General features: G+C 46.3%; 1 protein-coding gene across 7 annotated transcripts in view; it reads left to right on the forward strand.

Annotated features, from left to right (window-relative positions):
* Nucleotides 1–22,719, forward strand: part of LOC134531111 (proton-coupled amino acid transporter-like protein pathetic) — a 122,199-nt gene that overhangs the window by 65,776 nt on the left and 33,704 nt on the right. For 6 of the 7 annotated variants that reach the window (XM_063366664.1, XM_063366661.1, XM_063366668.1 and 3 more), the window contains one exon: nt 11,160–11,368. In XM_063366664.1, the coding sequence (XP_063222734.1) occupies nt 11,160–11,368 (209 nt within the window). Of the gene's footprint in view, nt 1–1,055; nt 1,163–11,159; nt 11,369–22,719 lie in introns of those variants that run through there. The other variant, XM_063366666.1, reaches the window with a different exon arrangement.

Below are 22,719 nucleotides of genomic sequence, written 5' to 3' on the forward strand. Positions count from 1 at the left end.
GTACATAAAATTCACTCACAAACAAGTATTTATAAAAAATGCTTATATTAATTCTTAAATTTTATTTCAATGTGAAATGGTTTAGTCATTCGGCGCCAAGGATTACGGACAAATTTGCACATACGCGAGAACATGCATCGAGCATGGATCTTGCACTCGCATATTTGGATCAGTAAAATCTGCAATCACTCCAGTATTGTGCTTTGGTAGTTCCGGAGACTGATGGGTGTGGGTTCAGGTGCGACGTAACGGTGACCATCTTAGTGTCAAAAATTCCTCAAAATTCCTCCTACTTCCTAAAAAATTTCCCTATCTCCGGGACAAATTCCTCTTTTAAGGAAAATATTCCATTTCTCCCCTAAAAACATCGAAGTCTCGAAATAGGCTTAAATTCCCCATTTACCAGTCTCCAGTACGTCTCTCCAGATGATCTTTGACCGGGACCTTTGAACTTGGGCACAATTTTGTTTTCCCCATCTTGAATTTAAGCGCCCCACTCACAAACGTTGCACTTTTCATTACGGTCGCCATTTTGGCTTTGACATTTGACCTTGATATTTAACATTAACGTTAACCTTAGCATTCGACCTTGACCTTAAATTTGTCATAGACTGTGCCCTTTATCTTGACATTTACTTTAACCTTGACCTTTGAAATTTGACCTTAACCTTTGCCTTGTCTGCCATCTTAAAAACGAGTGCCCTCGCTGGAGGCCGCCTTCATGGTTGAAATCACGTCCGCCATCTGGTTTTCGTCTGTTGGCGGTCACCATCTCGGATGACAGCACAGCCTCCATCTAGTTTGTTTCTGTTCTGCTTGAGTCGTCAGTAGGGGTACCGAGCTGGTTCTGGGACAGTGGGCTCTACCGGGGGGGGGGGATAGGGGCGGTAAGATCACTGTGTTAAAGATAGGCCCCTTAGAAGGGGGGTAGGGGAAGAGGCTATGCTATTCCTATCCCAGGGGGAAGGGGACCCCCCAAGAGGTGGAGGGGGTAGGAGGCTATGTTATTCTCGGTCTAGAGGCGGCCATTTTGTTTCCTATCAACAGGTGGTTGCTTGGGGTGGGCGTGGCAGGTGGGTGTGTCGCCACGTGGAGTTAGCTTTGGAACTCGTCGTCTGCTCTGGCGAGGACGTGGCAGCGATTATAACCACTAGATCACAAGGTCAGTTAAAGATTAAAGAAAGAAATATGGAATATAAGTTACAGTATTAGGTATGTCGCCATAAATTCAAGGAGGGGTGGTGGGATAGGGGGGGGGGGGCCGCCATCTCCGAGTACTAGCAATGATATAAGCCGCCATCTTTATCGCCACCAGAGATCGCCTGCCATCTTTAAAACCAACTCTTGCCACCAGAGAGCGCCCGCCATCTTTAATACCAACTCTCGCCCCAGAGAGCGCGCCAGTCAATCGCCATCTTGTTGTCTGCTGGGACACTTTGCACAGTGCGCACCAATAATAATAAATAATTCCTCTGCGCCACTTTTTATATACATATATATATTTTAGTTCAGAGAGAATTATATTAATGGGTTCACATAAAATACCATAGTGGTAGATATTTTTTAAATATTTAAACTAAAATGTTTTATACATATTAAAAAAATGTAGGAGTCAAAGAGTGGTCGCCATCTTTTTTTATAGTGCTAGGCCACAGTTAAGTTCAAAGTGAGAGACCGGAACCTTTTTTTATAGTGCTAGGTCACAGTTAAGTTCAAAGAGAGAGACCTCCAACTTTTTTTATAGTACTGGGTAGTGGTGGGATACTTAAAAAGAAAGTTTAAATAATAAAGACTTCGATTTTCATTGTCTACCACTAAAAGTATGCTTACAGTGCTAGTTTATAGCAATATTTTTTTATACTTAGTAATATTTCAGTATAAAATGTAATTTATATATAAATGTATTTAGTATTCCACTTATTAAGTATTTTTACTTATAGTAACAAAGTTCTTGATTTCTTATTATGTGTTTGCTGTTATTTTTTAAATTGTGATAACTTGCGTTTTAATATAGTCCTTAAGTATTTTTAAAATGTATTTTAATGTCAAGAATACTAGCATTTCTTTAGTCGAATTTTTTGCTCTGCGTCGTGACATGTCCCCCCCCCCCTTTTTTTTGTTTTAATAATAATCCTGACAGCCTTCGCACGTAGGGAAGCCGCCAGCCAGCGCTAAGCGCCGCGGTTAGCAAAGAGCTGTATAGTCTTTCAATTAATATTATTTAGAAGTAAACATTGATCTCAAGTTAAATATTTATTCCTCCATTTAAATATTACGTGTGCCTGTATATAGTATTTGGTATACAAATGTAATTTCTACCAAGTTAAAATATGTATTACCCCCCATTTAAATATTATGTGTCTTTTTCAGACAAACGAAACATCCTACGTGTTATAACAGTCAAAGAGTTTTAAAAACTTATAAACCAGACATGTCTCCCCATTTACAGAAGGGAGGCAGGCAACACCAGCCCGCCAACACAACCACGTAGTTCTTTACACGTATTAAAAATTACTTGTGCATGTATAGTATTTGCTACACAAATGTAATTTCTCGCAAGTTAAATATTTATTCTCCCATTTAAATATTACGTGTGTCTTCCAGACAATAGTAACATAGCAGTGTACTTTGATAAGACGTTTGCCGAGAAATCTGTTTACAACGCTGTGCCGTGTGCTATTTTACGTAAGTCACGGAACTCGCCTAAGCGTGGAAAACATTAAAAAAAGTACAACCCAGTGATACATGAAGTTAATAATCGCCGAATGCATGAGCCCAGTGTGTTCATTCTATATATCAACATACAATATGGCTGTTTCAAAATAAAACACTATGCTTTAATACTAAAAATTATATGTTAATAAAAAGTTACAGTTATGAATAGACGTTATTAAAATAATTTAAAGTTATCGCAAAATCATAACAAAACGACTTGAAAAAAAATCAATAATATTAACAAAATGCTATAGCAGTGTATGCGACAGATACACACACAACCGTCAAGAACACAATTGAGTGGAATGTAGATAACAAAATACTTCTTACTCGCCATTCATAGTAATTAAAACGCCAGAAAAAAACACAATAAATTAATAAAAAATAACCCGCAACAATAAAACACAAATCCTCTTAAGAAAAGACTCGCTTATTGAGACAGCAAGATGCAGAGAGTAAAATTCTAAACAAAATTAAGAGAAATAAAGAAAATTCTTAACATAATAGGCTTCCATGTAAATAGAAAAAAAATAACACACATTACAAAACACACGTGGAAACAAAAGATAAAAACTCAATAACCACAAAAGCGATAATCTAAACAAGACCACCACCACCGTGAGAAAACAACCATAATGCGTTTTAAAATAGTTTAATGGAAAATAATGTAACCCTAAAATATAAACAAGCATAACCTTTGATATCAGGCAACTCTAAAACAAGCCAAACATAATCGTAAGAAAAGTAATAAAAATACTAATTCAGTAACACATTGAGGAAATAAATAATGCAGACATGTAAGGACGAAAGTGCCAATTCCCTAAAAAAAAATTAACCAGGTAAGTGACTTCACTAGGCTAAACATAAAGCGCAATAGAGCTCTGTCACCTAACTACAGAATGCCAATAAACCAATACTGTACACACACATTCAACCTAATCTTAAGAAAAAAAACACCTATCTACAGGAATAATATAAAAACGAAGCTTATCTTCAACATATAACACTACCATACTCTCAATGCACCATATACACTATACCCAATGGCATGGCTCGAGAAATGACAACACAAATAAATATCAATGACCATAAAACCCTACAGCCCCGACAAAAACTCGAAATGTGCTATAAAGCATCCGAAACATAAGAACTGTCTAGCGTATACACAAAAGGAAAGAACAACCTATCACCAAATCCATGAACAACGCAGGGAAAGAAACTAAACCATGACCTAAAGGTGGGTCGAAAAGTATCAACCTGATACTTTGGTACTGATACGCGCCTGTATCAGGAACGGCATACGAGTACACTTGAAAAGTATCAAGTACTTTAGTATCAGTTAGAATTCGCCTGGAACAACACCATGGCCAATGTGCGCAGAACCCGATCGCAGATGACGGTCACTTGGGCGGAGCTTGTGAAAGGGGAGGGAGCAGGAACGACGAATAAGGGATAAAGAAGGGAAATAATGTAGGGGAGGAAGCGCAGGGGAAGGCGTTGAAGGAGAGGTGCAAAGCGAAATTGTTAAGAGTCGTTTGGTTATTGTCCCACATCAAAGTACACTCAGTGCGCAGTGCGTGCACAGTCTCGTTCAATAATACAACTAATGAAATTTTAATATTAAAAAGTACATTAATACAAGATATAATATTTGTGCACCTAACAGCTATGAAAATGCAAATAAATTCTCAGTTGACACTAATAACAGATGTAATCAACATTAGGACTTTTTTTCCGAAAACAATTAGTAACTATAGTGTTTTCATACATTAAAAGATTACGATTTTATCAAAAATTAAAAATAAAAAAAACAGATACGTACATTAGTGAGCATACTATATCAATGTTTACGTTTCAAATGTGTCTTCAGATTAGTCGATGATGATTTATAACTCAGTTTTTGTTTACACAAATTACAATTAGCAAACTCATTATTTTCCGTAAAAAAATTCCATACAAATGAAGTCTTTTTCCTGCACTTATCCATTCCTTATTTCACTATAAAGATACTAACTACAAAGCATGACAGCCCGCAACAATGTACATGGTGGTAATTAATACACGGCCAGGACAAACTGCAGTATCTGCTGTATCAGGCGGGCATGAGAGTAACAGAGGTAGTAGTCCAGTCCCTTAGGATAGAAAATTGAAGTCCGTATGCTCCTTCGTGAAGAAAGCAAGAGACAAATTTTATTGTGTTCCTATATGTCCCAGGATACCGAAATGCCTTGGTGCCACTTTCACAGTGACGTCATTATAAAATGGCGGCCATTTCAAAATGGCTGCCAATTGCATTCATAAAACAAACTGTATCTCTGCTTTCCTTCATCCGATTTTCATTTTGTTTTTTTTATTAGACAGATGTTTTAACGGTGATTACATTTGTTGCCTACTAGATTTTTCATAGGTCTAACCATTTTCCCAAAATTTAGGAAAAACTGAATATTTAATAATTTTTATTTTAAATATCTTGTTACTGTGAAAAAACAAAGCTGTACACGATAATAAGTGTTTCATGAAACTTAAAGATAATTTGTTAAGCTTTAATTTGATATATTACACAATGATACTGATCTTCAGTACAGCAACATAGTTAGTGAATTAATCTGGGAAAGTGTACTTTTGTAATTGATAAAAAATGTCACAAATATTTCTGCTTGTTCTATCTTATCTCTAACCTGTGATTTTAATGTAACATAATTTAATTTTTTGTTGCAGGTGAACTGTTGAGTAAGCTATGATAGAGAACATAAAATCAGTTGTTAAGTTCGACCTGCCACCTTCTGCTAAGAGAAGGCGAACCTCGGAAACAACATGGACACTGTGTTTATTGTGCCAGTTAGAGACTGCAGAAAGTGTTTCGGAACCAAAACGTAAAGAAAGTTATGAGAAGTTATACAACTGTATCACAGAGCGAGCAACATGGAATGACTTGAACTTTGTGGAGTTGAAAATGTGCCTAGGTGAGTTGACAGCATCAGACTTTGAAGTAAACAAAGCAAAGTGGCATCGTTCTTGCTATCAAAATGCCACACATAAAGGGCATATGGAACGTGCCCACAGAATGTTCATTGAACAGTCACGAAGTTCAATAGAGTGTCAACAAGAATGTTGCTCTTCTCTACATTTACCATACACCAGAGCAAAAACTAGTGTTTATGTGAAATCTGTTTCCATTTTTTGTGACAATGGTCCAACCAACCACAATAAACTACATTTAGTGCAAACTGATATTGCCGGGGAAAAACTGTTGAAAGCTGCAGAACTCAGTAATGATGATAGGTTACGTGTGCGAGTAAATGAAAGTTTAAATCCTGCAGATGCTCGCGCCATTGATGTAACGTATCATAAAAATTGTTGGAATACAAATGTGAACAACAAGTTGCGGCAAGTAAATGTTCCATATCAAAAGCAAGATAAATTTGTTGAGGCATCAGACATTGAATTTATTAATTCACTAAGAGATATTTTGGAACAAGGACATGTTGTTAGTATGGCAGAATTGTAAAATGTGTACAAAATTATTTATCTAACAAATGGTGTCCCTGAAAGTGAAGTTAAGAGTAGACGGCAGATAAAGAAGTTGATTGAAGAACAACTTTTGGAGTTTGACGTGCTGTTCAGTTCTCCAAAGCGTAAAAATGAATCGGAAAGGGTGTCATCGAAAGCAGTTAAAGATGTCTCAATGGCACAAGCAGAAGACGAAAATGTTGGAGAAAACCTGATGAATTTGTACTCTGCAGCAAAGTGTATCAGAAAACTCGCATTGGGAGCAAAAATTGGAACTTTGAAAGGTCTTTATTACAAGACAATGTGGATGATATTGTGCCAATGGAATTGTACTATTTCTTCAAGTGGTGCCTTGTTGACCAAGTAGATATGTCCCATGTGAATGCTAGCAAATCGTCAGAAGTAAATAACAGAGCTGTACGACTTTCGCAAAGTTTGATCTATGAATGCATGTCATCACGCCAAGTAGCTAAGAAGGATTCCCAGTTATCTCGCCACATTCATGATGTACCAGTTCCATTAGCTGTTGGAATAGCTGTTCACAAAGAAAGCAGAAGTAAGAAACTTATTAAGATTCTAAATGGGTTTGGCTGCTGTGTTGACTACCATAGGATTTTACAACTAGAAGATCAGATAGTGGGTGAAGTTTTACATAGGATGGAAAAAAATGATGGTGTTTACATTCCTCCTGACCTGACAATAGGTAGGTTCATATTTTGTGCTGCGAATAATATTGACTTTCAAGAATATACACGTGATGGGAAGAAAACCCTGCATGGAACGTTATGATAGTCTACCAAGAGATGCAAGAAGATGACACAAGTGTTAATTGGAAAATCACATAGTGAATCTGGGAAAAAAATTAGCTATAACAAACAAGAAGCAGTACATCTGAGGTCAAAACAATTTAAACCTTCTATGCCAGTTTTAAATGCAGAATTGAACACCAACATGTACAGTAATGTATCTGAAGGAGCAGAATTAGATAACACTGCTTGGTTGATACTACAGGCAATATCTGTATCTTCCTTGACTGAGCACCCTGATAAAGAATCAAATGAATTTTTTTGAAGACAACTCAGTGAACATCAGCTTACCTGAAGCTAACCACACATATACTTGGTCTGCATACAACTCCCTCATAGGTTCAGTCCATCAGAGAACTCGGGTGTGTGTACTGCCACTCATTGCTGAGTCACCTACAGACCGTCAAACTCAAATTAAGTTTATGAAGACCTTAGAGAAAATCAATACTATGGTGCAATGTAACCAAAAGAAGGTTGTAGTCACTTTGGATATGGGACTTTATAGAACAGTTAAACGCCTTGAATTCAACCACACCGACAACCAAAACAAATGGATCCTTCGACCTGGAGAGTTGCATATTATTATGGCTCAACTAATTACTATAGGCAAATATATCGATGGCACAGGTATCCCAGAGTTGTGGGTCAAGTCCAACATATATGGCCCTGCAACTGTGAAACAAATCTTGGAAGGTATGCATGTACAGAGAGCACTAGAGGCTCATAAAGTCGTTCTCATATCTCTTTTTTCACTTTATCAAGAAGCATTTTTTGAGCAGTATCCAGAAGTGAAGCAGATTTTAAGTTTTAAGTTGAAAGTCCTTATTAAAGATTTTACTGATGGAGATGTTAAAATGGCTCACAAAGATCTTATGTATACTTTAACCTGTGAGGACATTATCAATAAGTTTGAATGTTTCGACTCTTCAAATTAAGTTATGAACCCTACTTTCAAAGTAATGAGGCAGTACATGAAGATGGCACAGTCCATGCTAGCATTTGTAAGTTCAGTACGCACAGGGGATTGGCATCTTCCTTACATGACTTCACAAAATATTTCTTTGCAATGGACCTCTTCAACTACTCTGGCATGATTGCTTGGAACCTGGCTGAAATGGAAACGCTTAAAACTACAGATCCAGAAATTTGGGAAGAGTTTGAAAAGGGAAACTGGGTAGTTAACAAAACACAAGTACCATTTTGTAGTTTGAGTGCAGATGAAGCCTTAGAGCATGAAAACAGGGCTATGAAAGTTATGGGAGGAATTGTAGGAATTAATCTTAATGAAAATGCAAGAACCCGTTTCTTTCTCACCTCTCCTGAGCTTACGCTACTTGTAAAAGAAACTAAGGATATGGCTGGGTTTCAGGGATCTGATAAAACCAAACATCATGAACTGTCAAAAGTTTCTTCAGGAAGGCAAAGCAAAAATGTTTCAGCACTTTTGAAAACCCTTGAAAGAGTCGGTAACCCATTCAAATACTGCAGAGATGAATTGATAAACATAAGAACAATGTGTGTTATGCCTCAGAAGACGAAGGAAGATATGTGTAACATGTCAACCATAGGACAAAAAAAATTTATTAAATTCACAACAGAGTGCATAATTACTGGTCAAGTAAACCTATGGGATCCCATAAAAAAAATTAAATCTTAGCACCTGCAAACACTCAGTGAAGACAGTACAAATAAAAATGAAAGACACTGTTTTGGAACTGAAACAAGACAGGGACCTCTTTGCGAGATTGCTCATAGTGGCCAGATTCCGTTCTCGGGTGAATGTGTGCGATACCATCAGTAATTATGAACTTTCTGTTGTACCACGTTCAATGTTTGCTCCTGATGGAACAATGTTGCACTGCTCTCAGAAGAGTAAGCTAATGGAACTACTTCGAGTCATTACTAGACAACTTCCAGCATGAAGATAGCCACTCAGACATGGTCGAAGCAATGCAACCCAACTTAAGTAGAAGTGTTGCTATTATTGATGCCATGGCCGAGGTACAGGCGCTAGACAAACCACCTCACATTAAGACTTGTTCAGACTTGGCAGACCACTTTATAAACCGCATTACTAAAAATTTATCGTTCATACAAATGCATCCACTTGATATTTGACTCAGTTCAATAGGGAAAGGTGCCGTGTTAATGTTGAGCCAACTCATTCCGAATTCAATCTGAAACTACTATTTACACAATTTCAAAACAGAAGCTCCTTTCCCATGAAAAGACAAAGGACGAATTGTCCATCCTTTTAGCTGAGCAGTTTCTAAAATATGCAGCATGCACAGGTCGGGATGTGGTAGTTGCTTGGCGTCAGATTGCTAAGGGCACAAATGAATGTGCATCTTTTCTGAGCAGTTATCATGAAGAGGCAGATGCAAAGATCATTTTGCATGCCATAGAATCAAAAAAGGCTGTAGTTACACATTTAGACATCATCTCTCCTGACACTGATGTTCTTGTTCTTGCTTTGAGCAAGTATCCATCACTCCCACAAAACACAAATTTCATCACTAGAAGTAGAGACAGGAACAGAACTATACCACTTCAACCAATGTACAGTAATTTGGGAAATCTAAAAGCTGAAGCACTTGTGGGTTTACACTCAATATCAGGAGCTGATATCACTGGCTCGTTTCACAAAAAAGGTAAATTAAGTTTCTGGAAGCCCTTCATGACTGCAGACAATAATGTTCTGCATGCACTGGCAAACCTTGGTAAAACTGAAGTAGTGTCTGATGATGTAATGCTGGAAATTGAGAGGTTCCTATGCAAAGTGTATGTGCCCAATACAACTATTACTACAATTGGAGAATTGAGATGGTGGCTTTTTACACAAAAGCAAGTGGTGGGTGAAAATCTCCCTCCAACGAGGTCTTCACTTAGATTGGCTATATTGAGGGCACATTTGCAGGCAATGGAATGGCATCAGTGCGACAAACGACATACAAGTTCAACAAATCCCACAGAGTTTGGCAGGAAATATGACAATGGACAACTTAGTTCCTGTTACTTACAACAATACTCCAGCCCCTCAAGCAATACTTGAGCTTGTTAAGTGCAACTGTGTAAAAACAAAATGTCAAACTGTTCGCTGTAAGTGTTCAAAAAGTAACCTCCCCTGCACAGAAATGTGTAATTGTGGTGGAGATGCTGACTTGTGTGGAAACAGTTTGAACAGTGAAACATTCACATTCGAAAGTGACGATGAAGATGAAAATGGTGTTAATTTCATGTGAAATCAAAATGATTAAAAATATTCATGACAGCTGTAATATTATGTCTACATAATGCAATTATTATGTACCTAATTATAACTCTATTTATGATGATTTATGATTAATTCGCTTACTATGTTTCTATACTGAAGAACAGAATCTTGTGTAATATATCAAATTAAAGCTTAACAAATTATCTTTAACTTTCATAAAACACTAATTATCATTTACTGCTTTGTTGTTTCACAGTAACAAAATATTTAAAATAAAAATTCTTAAATATTCAGTTTTTCCTAAATGTTTTGAAAATGGTTAGACCTATGAAAAATGTAGTAGGCAACTAATTTAATCACCGTTAAAAGATCTGTCTAATAAAAAAAAACAAAATGAAAATCGGATGAAGGAAAGCAGAGGTACAGCTTGTTTTATGAATGCAATTGGCGGCCATTTTTAAATGGCCGCCAATTTATAATGACGTCACTGTGAAAGTGGCACCAAGGCATTTCGGTATCCTGGGACATATAGGAACACATTAAAATTTGTCTCTTGCTTTCTTCACGAAGGAGCATACGAAATACCCTAAGGGCCCCTACTATAGAGAATTACCGGGCGTGATAAATAATGTATCAGAGACACCAGGCAGGTCAAGCAGGACAAAGGCCCAGGGCCCCGCGCATATCGGAGTCCTGGGAAAGCCAGATCAATCAAATTAAAAAAAATTAGGAACAAATATTTTGCGAAGATAAGTTGCAGCTGTGGTTCTTATGGCTTCCAAGGTATGACGCAGCGTTGGTGTGTCGTGTATGTACATATGGTGCATGATGCCGTGTTCTTATGGCTTCTAAGGTATGATGCAGCATTGGTGTGTCGTGTGCGTGTACGTGTAGTGCATGGTGCCGTGTGTTAGCTGGGCAACCTGGCGGCCGGGGCGGGCACGACGATGGGCGAGAAGAGGCCGCTGCTGCCGGGCTCGGAGCCGCCTGACGCGCCGCAGCGCCCCCCGCGCGCCTCCCCCACGCACAGCCCGCTGGAGCTGGCCGCGCTGGAGGACTGCAAGCCGGGCGGCGGGGGCGACCGCGACCCCCTGCTCGACCGCGACCTGGAGCACCCCACCTCGTGAGTCCCCGTTACCAACGCACCAGTTAACCATCTTCCGAAAACAAACTTATCACACGTATTTTTTAGTAATGCCGCGCCAAACGACGCAGTGGGGATGGAAAATATTTCCAGTCGGGGAATTCTGTTGCGTCCCGCTATTTGTAACGTGCTGTCGTCACGGATGTGTCGTAGGTACGCGATTTGTTAGTGAGTTCCGCGTCTTGCCCTCGCGCTGTTATAGTGTGGAGCAGCACGTCACATCTGGCTTGTGCGTGTGTGGTTTCCGTGATGTTGCATACAAGGCATCCAATTGCTAGATACTTACCTCAGTTTTATTAGTTGGCTTCACACAAATAATTATATATACAGGGTGTATCAAAATTCATGTTACAACGCTTGAGGGTAGAAAGCTCTTATTATTTTCAACCATTTTTGCCAATAAACATGTTGCCGGAAACGCGTAGTTAAGCCCCTGTAGCCCCAGAAAGAGTCAGCGTAGGCAACCCGTTGTAGAGTGTTATGTTGTGGATGTGCGGGCGTTCGAGTAGAGAAATAACCTTTTTAATCGTGGCACAGATTTCATTTTCACTCTGAAATCTATCACAGCTTCGGCTTTGTTTTACAACATTGAAATTGTTGCATACATTTTAACAACATGACAGCCTAAAGCAACGGCTCAAAAACACGCCCACCTTGAGCGACACAGAGGTGGCAACGGCGAATCATGTTTTCACGGATACGCTGGAGCATGTGTGGAGTCGACCTTATGATTTCGAACGCTTCAATGATTCGCTGTGTAAGCTCTTCTACCGTTTCTACTGGCGTAGCGTATATAAGCCCTTTTACGTAACCCTACAGAAAGAAATCTAACGGGGTTAGGTCCGGTGACCTTGGCGGCCATGCGACAGGGCCAGCTCGTCCAATCGATCGGTTTGGAAATGTTTGGTTTAAATACTCTCGCACTTGCAGGGAAAAATGAGGTGGTGACCCGTCATGTTGGGACCACATCACACGTCGGACATGCAATGGAACCTCTTCAAGAATACCTGATAGTTCGTTCTGAAGGAAGTGGAGGTATCCGGCGCCGGTAAGTCGTGGTGGAAGAAAAAAAGTCCCGATGAGTACGCCGTCAACAATACCGGCCCACACATTAACTGAAAAACGTTTTCTGGCGAGCTGTAACTCACGTTGCATGCGGATTGACATCATTCCAAACATGACTGTTGTGCGAATTGAGAGTAGTGTCTTGAGTGAACTTGGCTTCATCGCTGAATAAAACCACTAACTCGGGGTTCCTCAATACTCTTCGAATGTACAATGAGAAAAGGTCAAGCGAAGTGGATAGTCTGCCGGACCCATGTGTTGCACTTTTTGAAGGTGGTACGGGTACAAAAGTTGCTCATGAAGAACTCGCCAAACAGCCATTTTGTCAGCGTCCATATCGGAACCTTCTGCCCTTGTGCTTGTATCCGGACTGTCCTCAAATCTGTGAACTACATCTTCTTCAAAACTGGGAGTACGAACCCTGCGTGGAGCACCAGCATTTGGTCTTGTGACGGCAAATGTACCAGTATCACGTATTCGCTGAGTAAGTCTTGCAAACATGGTGTGAGCTGGAATCCTACGACCCGGATATCGTTCTTCGTACAGACGGGCGGCTCGTCCATTTTGTCTAGCTTCCCCGTAAACAAGTAGCATGGCCGTGTACTCACTAAACGTGTACTCAATTGAGCTCCACTAAAACGTCGCCCTTTTCAGAACCATAGCGAAAGAAATGACACCACGAGTTTGTTTGTACGACAGAACAGTCAACGACAGACCACCAGTGATATCAAAACACACTGCGACACTGCGATGTCACGCTGCGCAGTGCTATGACACGGCACGAACGGAAGAAAAGAGGTGAGGGCGCCACCAACGGAAGTAAAAAGGGGCGGGGGGTCAGCACAGTCCTCTCGAGCGCTGCCCGGCGTCATAAACACGTAATTCACCACATCATCGTGTCTCGCAAAAAGCCCAACGAGTTGCCTACGCTGACTCTTTCTGGGCCTACAGGGGCTTAACTACGTGTTTCCGGCAACATGTTTATTGGCAAAAATTGTTCCAAATAATAAGAGCTTTCTAGCCTCAAGCGCTGTAACATGAATTTTGATACATCCTGTATATTGTCCAACCAATTTTTCACGCTTATTAAAATTTTATCTAGCAGTGTTCAACTTCCATCCCCATCCCCAGGTTGGGACTGCGTCTGTTGGCGGTTTCATTTAACATTTAACTTTTAAACTGCCTGAAAACACCTCCTGACCATTTACTATTGCTCCGACCGCATAAGGGCCTGGGCTCGAAGCAAACATACAAGCAAATTACCGCTTAATAAGTCAAATGAAAGCAAAATAGAATACGTGATAGTATAAAACAAATTTAAACTCACTAAAATGGTTGCTAAACATTTAATAAAAAAATTAAACACATGATGCGAAAAACCATTCAAGGGCAACAACTTAAAATAACTTTTTCACTGTATTTACCAAAATAATTACCAACATAATTACCAACATAAAGTATGCACGCGTAAGATACAAAGGAATAATACAATTATAACATTTTTTATTACTTTCCACAAATTGATAAACTTGAATATCCTGGCAATTATAACAAAATTACCATTTCTTGAATAGGTAAAAATTATTTAAACACTTTAAAGTACCTTAAAAATATACACTATAAATAATTTAAAAAAAGGTTTGCAAAAAATTTGTAGTTACAATGTAATTTTAGGGAGCAAAAAAAAACTTAAACTTTTGTTACAAGAAAAAATCTTACAGAAATGTTTATTAAAAAGGTATGCCGGCATAATCTACTGTCGCCCTACTGGTCCCTGCTACGATGTTGCCGTTGCTGAGGGCGCCAACTAGCCTAAGTTTAGACCCTGTGGGCCAGTTCACAGGTAGAGCGGAGATCCTCGGGGTCGTGACGTCGCCAAGTGGCTGGCAGGGAGCTGGATCGGTAGAGGTGGTGGTCCGGTGAGGGTGGAGCTGCTCAGTTCCCGGCGGAACTGTTCACTTGCGGGCGCGACACACAACTTGCCTGGTCCAGGTCTGAAGCTCGACTGCCTGCATTCCGCATCGCTGCGCGTCACCCGGAGCCCGCTTCCCGCAAAAACGTCCCAAGCGCAGCAGGACTCCTCAAGCCGCGAACTACCCCCCCCACCCTAGTGAGGCGACGAGGGAACATAACGACCTGTGCGAGCGAAGGGAGCACTTGGAACGACGTCAAATGCCCCCCCTTCACTGAGGCCGTTATGCCCCTCGAAGCCCCATGTCACACGCATTGCCTTGGGGCCTGTTCCCCACCAATGTTCGGAATGTATCTGGAGGGTTCTCTGCTCGGGGTTTGGCTGTCAATGATGGGGAGAATGGACCGGGCATCCAAAGGGAGGAGGGTCATTACATGAAGGCGTGGTGCATCGGGGTGTGGCGCTCGGTTGATCTTCTCATGTGGGTTTTCCCATTCGTAGTCCACCAGGTGTCGTGGGGCTACACGGACTCGGGTAGAGCGCCTCAGTCCCTCGTGTCTGGCTTCCTCCGGGATGCTGGACTCCCCTTGACTCTCCCGTTGCGGTTCGACTTTATCCCTGTCTCCCGTTAGGCCGCTGGGTGTAACTGCCGTTGTCCTGGGGCTGTTCTCGCAGCCCTGTTCCACCAATACTTGCCGCGTGTTGCATGGACGTCCTTCCTGAGATGGTCCGGTTTCGGATTGCTCTGGCTCCTCCATGTTCATCCTGAACATTGAACTGCCATGGCTCGCATCCAATGGCCAGCGTGGTTGATCCCATCCGGGCCATCCTGGCGAACTGGATCGGGAGTCGTCGTCTATTCCATCAGGGAATGTGATCTGCGGATGCGACACGAGGTTGAGCAGGGTTGGGTCGTCCCCATCGTAAAGTTCTACGGACAATCCCTCTGGGTCCAGCCGATCCATCAGGCTCTCGAGCTCGCGTAAAGTTGCGCCGCTCGAACGGAGCACGGGGTGAGCAGTAGATGGGTGTTGGTCTGATGGGGACGCAGTACGAATGGTGCTTAGGTGTTGAGCTGATGGGGACGTGGGACAAGGAGTAGTTAAGTGTTGATCTGATGGTGATGTGGGACGAATGGTTGTTGGGTGTTGGTCTGATGGGGATGTGGGACAAGAAGTGCTTGGGTGTTGAGCAGCTGGGGACGTGGGGTGAGCAGTGGATGTATGCTGGTCATTTCCACTGTCCCTGTCCCCCGCTGGGACAGTTGGGGCGCCTGTGGGTGGGACGAGACGCAAATCATCCCGGTGGATCTTTGTCGACCTACCGTTCGGGAGTCGGATCAAGTAAGAAGTGGGCCCTAGACGTCGCAGTACCTCCCGGGGGGCGGCCCATTTGGGGCTCAGACCTGTGCAGTAGCGCTTGCTGCTAGACGACAAGTGGTGACACCGGGCATACACCATTTGCCCGGGCTCCAATGGCGTCGGTGGATTTGGTGATTGTGGAGTGCGCGTGGCTAGGAATCGAGCCTGGTGTTGCCGTGCCTCTTCTCTAAAGTCAGTGACAGGGGGACGGGTGACAACTCTTGCTGCTTCTGCGACCCGGAGCTCCCCTGGTAGGGCGAGATTCTGCCCATGAAGCAGTTCAGCAGGGGTGTGGCCCGTGACCACATTGGTCCGCCGCCGCAGGCAATAGAGCAGCTTGGGCAGGTGGAGGTCCCATTTGGAATGGTCTTCCCCCAGACGGAGGCGCAACTGGATTTTTATGTCCTGGTTGCGACGTTCCGTCGGGTTCGCCCTGGGGTGGTAAGTCGGGGTAGTGTGATGCTCTACGTCCCATCTGCGGCAGTCGGCCTTCCACCGCCGTCCTGCGAACTGTGTCCCGTTGTCCGTTAGTAACACTCTCGGAAACCCATAACGGGGGAAGACCTCATTGTCCATTAGGGCTGCTACTGTCCCTGCTCGTACGTTGGATACGGCGAATGCCTCCGACCAACGTGTGAACACATCCGTGACCACGACGAGGAACCGCTTGCCCCGCGACGTGCGAGGGTAGGGGCCCATGACATCGAGGGCTACTGTGTGGAATGGTTCCTCCGGTCGCCTGGGGCGCTGTTGCTCAATCCCATCGGCCCGGCGGGCCTTGCGCTGCTGGCAGAGCTGGCAGTTGCGCACGTATTCCCGGACATCCCGTGCTATGCCCGGCCAATGGAACAGCTTCCTGATCTCCCGTTGGGTCTGATCTGCTCCCGGGTGGCCTGCTAGGTCATGGTTGTGGAAATACTGCAGCACCAGCTGTCGTGCAGTGGGGGGTACATGGGTCTGCCAGGTGTCCATGTCACCCGGCACCCTGCTCTGCAGGACCCCGTCCAGGTTGCGCTGGTGTGGGAGGGCGCGTTCACCGCATGCTGCCAGGTTGCGCTGCGTGTCTGGGTCATCCTGCTGGGCCAGTTTAACGTGATCTACCAGAGTGGCCAGGGTGGGCGATGCCTCTGCTTGGACCGTGGGATCCGCTCGTCCGATGACGTAGAGTGACGCTGGAGGTGATGCTGCTAGACCGGTAGCTGGCTGGTGGGACGGTGGCATCAGGTCATCCCACCCTTGACTGTCTTGGAAGATGGTATTGGGGTCTGGGTGACGGGACAGCTCATCTGCCAGCTGGTTCTCTCGCCCAGGGATGTGTTCGACATGAAATGTGAAGCCCTGGAGCATGAGTGCCCAGCGGGTGAACTTTGATTTTCGTCCCTGGGCGGAGTCCAGCCACCGCAGACACTGACTATCCGTGCGCAGGGTGAATGGTCTCCCCTCCAGGTGGTGCCGGTAGCGTTTGAGGGCCCACACCACCGCGAGACACTCCTGCTCATTCACGTGATAGCGTCGTTCTGCGGGGCCGAACTTGGCACTTGCATACTCTGCTACCAGCCGCTCCCCATCATCACCCACCTGGTAGAGAACCGCGCCCATACCGTCCTGGCTGGCATCCGTCTGGACAAAGATGGGCTTGTCTGGGGCCAGACGTGACAGGTTGTGGCACTCGCGGAACTGTTGCTTCACTAGGATGAGTGATTGGTCCGCTGCTTCTGTCCACCGGAACTTTGTTTTCGGGGAGAGAAGGTCCGTCATGGGTGCGGTGATTGTGGCAAAATTGGGAATGAATGAACGTAACCAGTTTAACAGCCCCATTAGCTTCTGGAGCTGCTTCCTGGTGCGGGGCGCCTGTTTACTGTCAATGAGGCTTAGCTGTTCGGGGATGGGGCGGTAGCCCTCGGCGCTGACGATGTGCCCCAAGAACTCTAGCTCACGGGCGCCGATGTAACACTTGTGTGGCGCGCATGTGAGTCCGTGTGTGGCGAGCCGTTCGAGGACCAGCGAGAGATGGTGGGCATGGTCCTCCCACGTCCGTGACCAGATGATCACGTCATCCAGGTACGCGGTGGCAAACTCGCCAATGTACCCGTCCAGGACGCGGACCATCATGGTCTGGAATGTCGCGGGGGCGTCCTGCAGCCCGAACGGCATCGCGCAGAACTGAAAGCGCCGCCCATCGGGCGCCGTGAACGCGGTCTTGGGGCGATCCTTGGGGCTTACTGGGACTTGCCAGTACCCCGACTTCAGGTCAAGTGTCGAAAAGATGCGGGCGTCTCCTAACCTCGTGAGGGCCTCTGAGATGTTGATGAGGGGTGGTGGTGCGGGGATGGTGAGGTTATTGATTGGCTTGAAATTAACACAGAATCTAAGTGAGCCGTCTTTTTTGTCGGCCATTACGATCCTACAGTTGTATGGGGACTCGCTAGGCTCTATGACGCCATCGCACAACATCTCTGCTATTTGCTCCCTAATGGCAAGTAGTTCGCGGGGCCCAAACCCGAATGGTTTCTCGTAAGGCGGAATGTGAGGGATGGTGGGGATGCAATGCTCTGTGACATTGGTTCGGCGTAGTTGGTCTGCTGCGGAGAACACCTGGGGCTGCTGCTCCAGGACTGTCTCTAACAATCTGTGGTACTCAGGGGGAACATTGTGGCGGAGATCAGCTAGGCGGGGGGGTTCGGCCCGGGAAGGGGGTGGGGTGTGCCTCAGCCCATATACAGTTCGGCGGCCCCTGGTCCCCACATGTATCCTCCCTGCGCGGACCTCAACAGTGGCGTCCTCTTGCACCAGCCAGGGTAGCCCCAGGATGAGGTTATCGTGAAGGTCCTGTACAACCAGGGCACTGGTGCAGCTCACAATGTCTCTAATGCCAATCCTTACCTGGGCACGCCCAGTCGTTAGCGTGCTAGTCCCAGTAGTGGCCAGCTGGATGGTGTTGACCTCCGGCACAAGGTCCCCCTCAGGAATGAGGTGGGCCGCGACATAAGTGTGTGTGGCTGCGGTGTCCACTAGCGCGGCTATGGACTGCCCATTCAGCTCCACTGGGATCCGGATCAGCTCCGCTGCATCTGGCCCCATTCGGCCCAGGCGGGTTTTGGACCGACTCGGCCCTGCAGCTGCGGGCGGGGGCGGCGCCGATGCCTGGTGGGCGGCGTCGCTCGCCGGCGACCTGGGGCGGGCCCCGAACGGATGAGGCGGGCCGTCCCCAGTGGTCCCTGATGGACAGGGCGGTGCTTCGTCGGGCCCTGCAGCTGCGGGCGGGGGCGGCGCCGATGCCTGGTGGGCGGCGTTTCTCGCCGACGACCTGGGGCGGGCCCCGAACGGATGAGGCGGGCCGTCCCCAGTGGTCCCTGATGGACAGGGCGGTGCTTCGTCGGGCCCTGCAGCTGCGGGCGGGGGCGGCGCCGATGCCTGGTGGGCGGCGTTTCTCGCCGACGACCTGGGGCGGGCCCCGAACGGATAAGGCGGGCCGACCCCACTAGTGCTAGGGGGATGAGACGGCGGCTGGACGACTGCTGCAGACGCGGGCGGGGGTGACGCCGACGCCGGATTAGCGGCGTCGCTTCTTGGAGGGAGGCGTTGCTCCCTGATGTCCTGGAACATGGTGCGCTTGGGTGGGGCGTCATCGCGACCTGGTGGCCGTGGTGGCGCACTCGTGTGCGGGGCTGGACGAAGGGTAGGGGGGCGGTGGCCAGCGATGTCACTGCTCCCTAGACGGAGTTTCCCGGAGGTACGGCCTGCCCCCCTCGCGCCTGCCAGATGGCCTCGCGTGTCGGACACACATTGTGCCAGTGGTTTTCCGCCGTGGGGCAGTAGCGACAGCGAGGCGGGCGACTGTCTTGGGCACCCTGTGGTCCGCCGCGGCGCTCCTCGCGGCGCGGTTGTTGCGCGGCCCGGCTGGGCGGGCTGGTTTGTGACGCTCCCCCCCTCCCCCGGGGCGGAGTGTAAGGCCGGTAGTTATCTCTCGGAGGCGGCTGTTCTACGTACGGAACGACTGCTTGCGCGTCCTCTGGTTGCACCGCCTCCTGAGTTTGCGGAGTTGGGCGCGGCGTCGCGATGTTTTTGGTACGTCGGTGCGCCATCAGATCGTATTCTATGTCCCTGGCTCGGGCGAGGAAGTTTTCTAGTCCGTGCGAAACTACCCCGCGCAAGAATGGGCGTAGTTCGGGAGACACCAACTCTACGATGAAAGGGAGCACGTCGTCGGCGCGGCCTCCGAGTGAAAGGCGGCGGTAAAGCCGGAGTTTGCCATAAACAAACGCCTCCACGCTCTCCCCACTCTCTTGCGCGCGGCTGAACAGTTCACTGCGGCATTTGTTCTGGGTGCGCGCGTCGTTGAACCGAGCCTCCAACCGGCGTGAGAAGTCATCCCAGCCCACATCGTATCCCCCCGCCTGAGACCACCAAGTGCGCGCTTCCCCTCGCAGCTGTCCGCTGACCCGCTCCGTCCAGTCTTCGGGCGCTGTGTTGTGCCGGGTTAGTTTCTCTTCACAGGCACTTAGGAATAAACGCGGGTCGTCGTGGGCGTGGCCCGTGAATTCTGGGAGAGTGACAGGTCCGCTAGGGGGGCGGTGCACTAAGGCCAGGGAGCCACTCTGTCGCCTACGTGCGCGTCCTTCGCACTCGACACATAGGTAAAGTCCGTCGCGGAAGTTTACAAACTCGAGTGCGTCAGCGCATGCGCGGTGCCTGATAGTCCCACACTGTTGACAATGTGCTACTTCGTCATGGCGGCCCGGACACCTGTTCGCGGCGCACAGAGGGCCTGTCGGGGCTCGGAGATTGCTCTCTGCCCTTAAGTGCGGAAACTGACATGTGCAGCACTTATGAGGGTACTCACCAGCGCAGCTGTTGTTGGTGTATGGTTTTCCGCAGCGGTCGCAGGGCTCCTCCATGGCGATGGTTACGTCAGCTCCCGCGTACATGGCGTGGTTCGCGGCTGTCAGACCCGGACGACGGGTCGCGGCGTCGGTGGCGGGCGCGGACAGATCCGGGAGGGCGCTCCCTTCGCTATCGTCCGAGCGGTCTTGTCCGCACGTCCTCGCCCCGCGGATGTTTGCGCGGTCGCGGTCGGTGGTGAAATGTGTTACCTCGGTGATCCTCGGGCGTTCTCGCGCGCGCTCGGCGCGCGGGTGGAGGGGTGGTGTCCTGGAGCCTGCGCGCTGCTGGGGTGGGGGGTGCTGTGACCTTATTTCTCCAGCGGGTCCCGTTTCCCGGCGCCTGTCTGTCTAGTGATGCGCGCCTGAAGTCCTTTGTCCCTACCCTGCGAGTTATGCCGTTTTCGCCTGCGTTTTTCACTGGTTTGCGCTGTACGTCTCTAGCAAGCTGAATTTTTTTTTTTTTTTTGATTTGCCTAAAATTTGGTAGCCACACTAGCTGGGCGCCATTTGTCGCCCTACCGGTCCCTGCTACGATGTTGCCGTTGCTGAGGGCGCCAACTAGCCTAAGTTTAGACCCTGTGGGCCAGTTCACAGGTAGAGCGGAGATCCTCGGGGTCGTGACGTCGCCAAGTGGCTGGCAGGGAGCTGGATCGGTAGAGGTGGTGGTCCGGTGAGGGTGGAGCTGCTCAGTTCCCGGCGGAACTGTTCACTTGCGGGCGCGACACACAACTTGCCTGGTCCAGGTCTGAAGCTCGACTGCCTGCATTCCGCATCGCTGCGCGTCACCCGGAGCCCGCTTCCCGCAAAAACGTCCCAAGCGCAGCAGGACTCCTCAAGCCGCGAACTACCCCCCCCACCCTAGTGAGGCGACGAGGGAACATAACGACCTGAGCGAGCGAAGGGAGCACTTGGAACGACGTCACTACTTAACAGTCCGTCGCAACTCTTTACATATTTTGTGTGCAAAAAATTAATAAAATTTACAGTTATTAATAGTTCCGAAAAGGTTTACAGCCATGTATTTATTTAAGTACATGCAAACTAATCAGAAGGATCTACCTTATGAACTTTGAATTGACATGATAAGTCACAGATATTGTTTTCAAGTAATATTTGTTCATTTTTGCTTGATTCGCCCGTTTCTTTCTTTTCAGTATTACTTAAAAAAAATCAAAGATCTCTTTGTTAATATTTTGATGTCATATTTTAAAATTTGACTAAAACAAATAAAAGCACACCGTGATAACAATTAAAAACACTTGAATAGCATCTTCTGTTCAATTGTACAAACCATATTTCAAACACTTGTGTGTACAGCAGCACGGCGTGTGCACACGCAAACACGCACTCGTATCTCGCGGGTGGGTAGCGGTGGTAGCGGGGTTTGTGGTGTGGCTGTGTCTCAAATGAGTGGGTCACGGATTAAAAACTTGTTACACAAATTTCTTATAGAAATTTAAAATTCGAAAACCTTTTATACCTACTTGAAATGGTTTAAGTAAGGATAAGTGATGAAATTTATATTATAGGTAGTATAGTACTAAGAATTTAGGATAATATCAAGTTTATTGACTAATTTTAGATTTGTCAGGGGTGGGCCTAGATGCTTTTGGGAGAGGGGGGGCGGCGGCTTTGAGCCCACTTCTTCTCCCCTTCCCCCCGCTTGATACACTACTGTCTCCCACCCTCCATTTCATCAGTTCTCCATTCTCATCCTGCTGCCCCTTCACCGCCTATATTGACCTAGATGTCTAACAAGGCATTAATTAAATCATTCCGAGAAAAGGCTTGAGGGATTGAAGCCTTGTACTCTCACTTGATGATTGCGACTTTGTGGAAGAAAATTGGATGGCTGGGCAGGCCATCTGTTGTAGCTTTTGTGGAGAGGTTCTCGCACAGAAGTTGCTTTGTAAATGTTGTCTTAAATTTTATGAATCTAAACCATTATTGTTTTACATAAATTGTTAAAAGGGATTTAATTAAGTATGGCTGTAAACAACAGATGTGCCATGGCATACAGTTACCCATACAAGAGGGCAAGAGATGCGCGCCATAACTATAAGTACCGTACGTAAGGATAACTATTTGTCACGGGTTCGACTGCGCCCT

Source organism: Bacillus rossius, chromosome 3 (genome assembly GCF_032445375.1).
Source record: "Bacillus rossius redtenbacheri isolate Brsri chromosome 3, Brsri_v3, whole genome shotgun sequence".
NCBI classification, from domain to species: Eukaryota; Metazoa; Arthropoda; class Insecta; order Phasmatodea; family Bacillidae; genus Bacillus; species Bacillus rossius.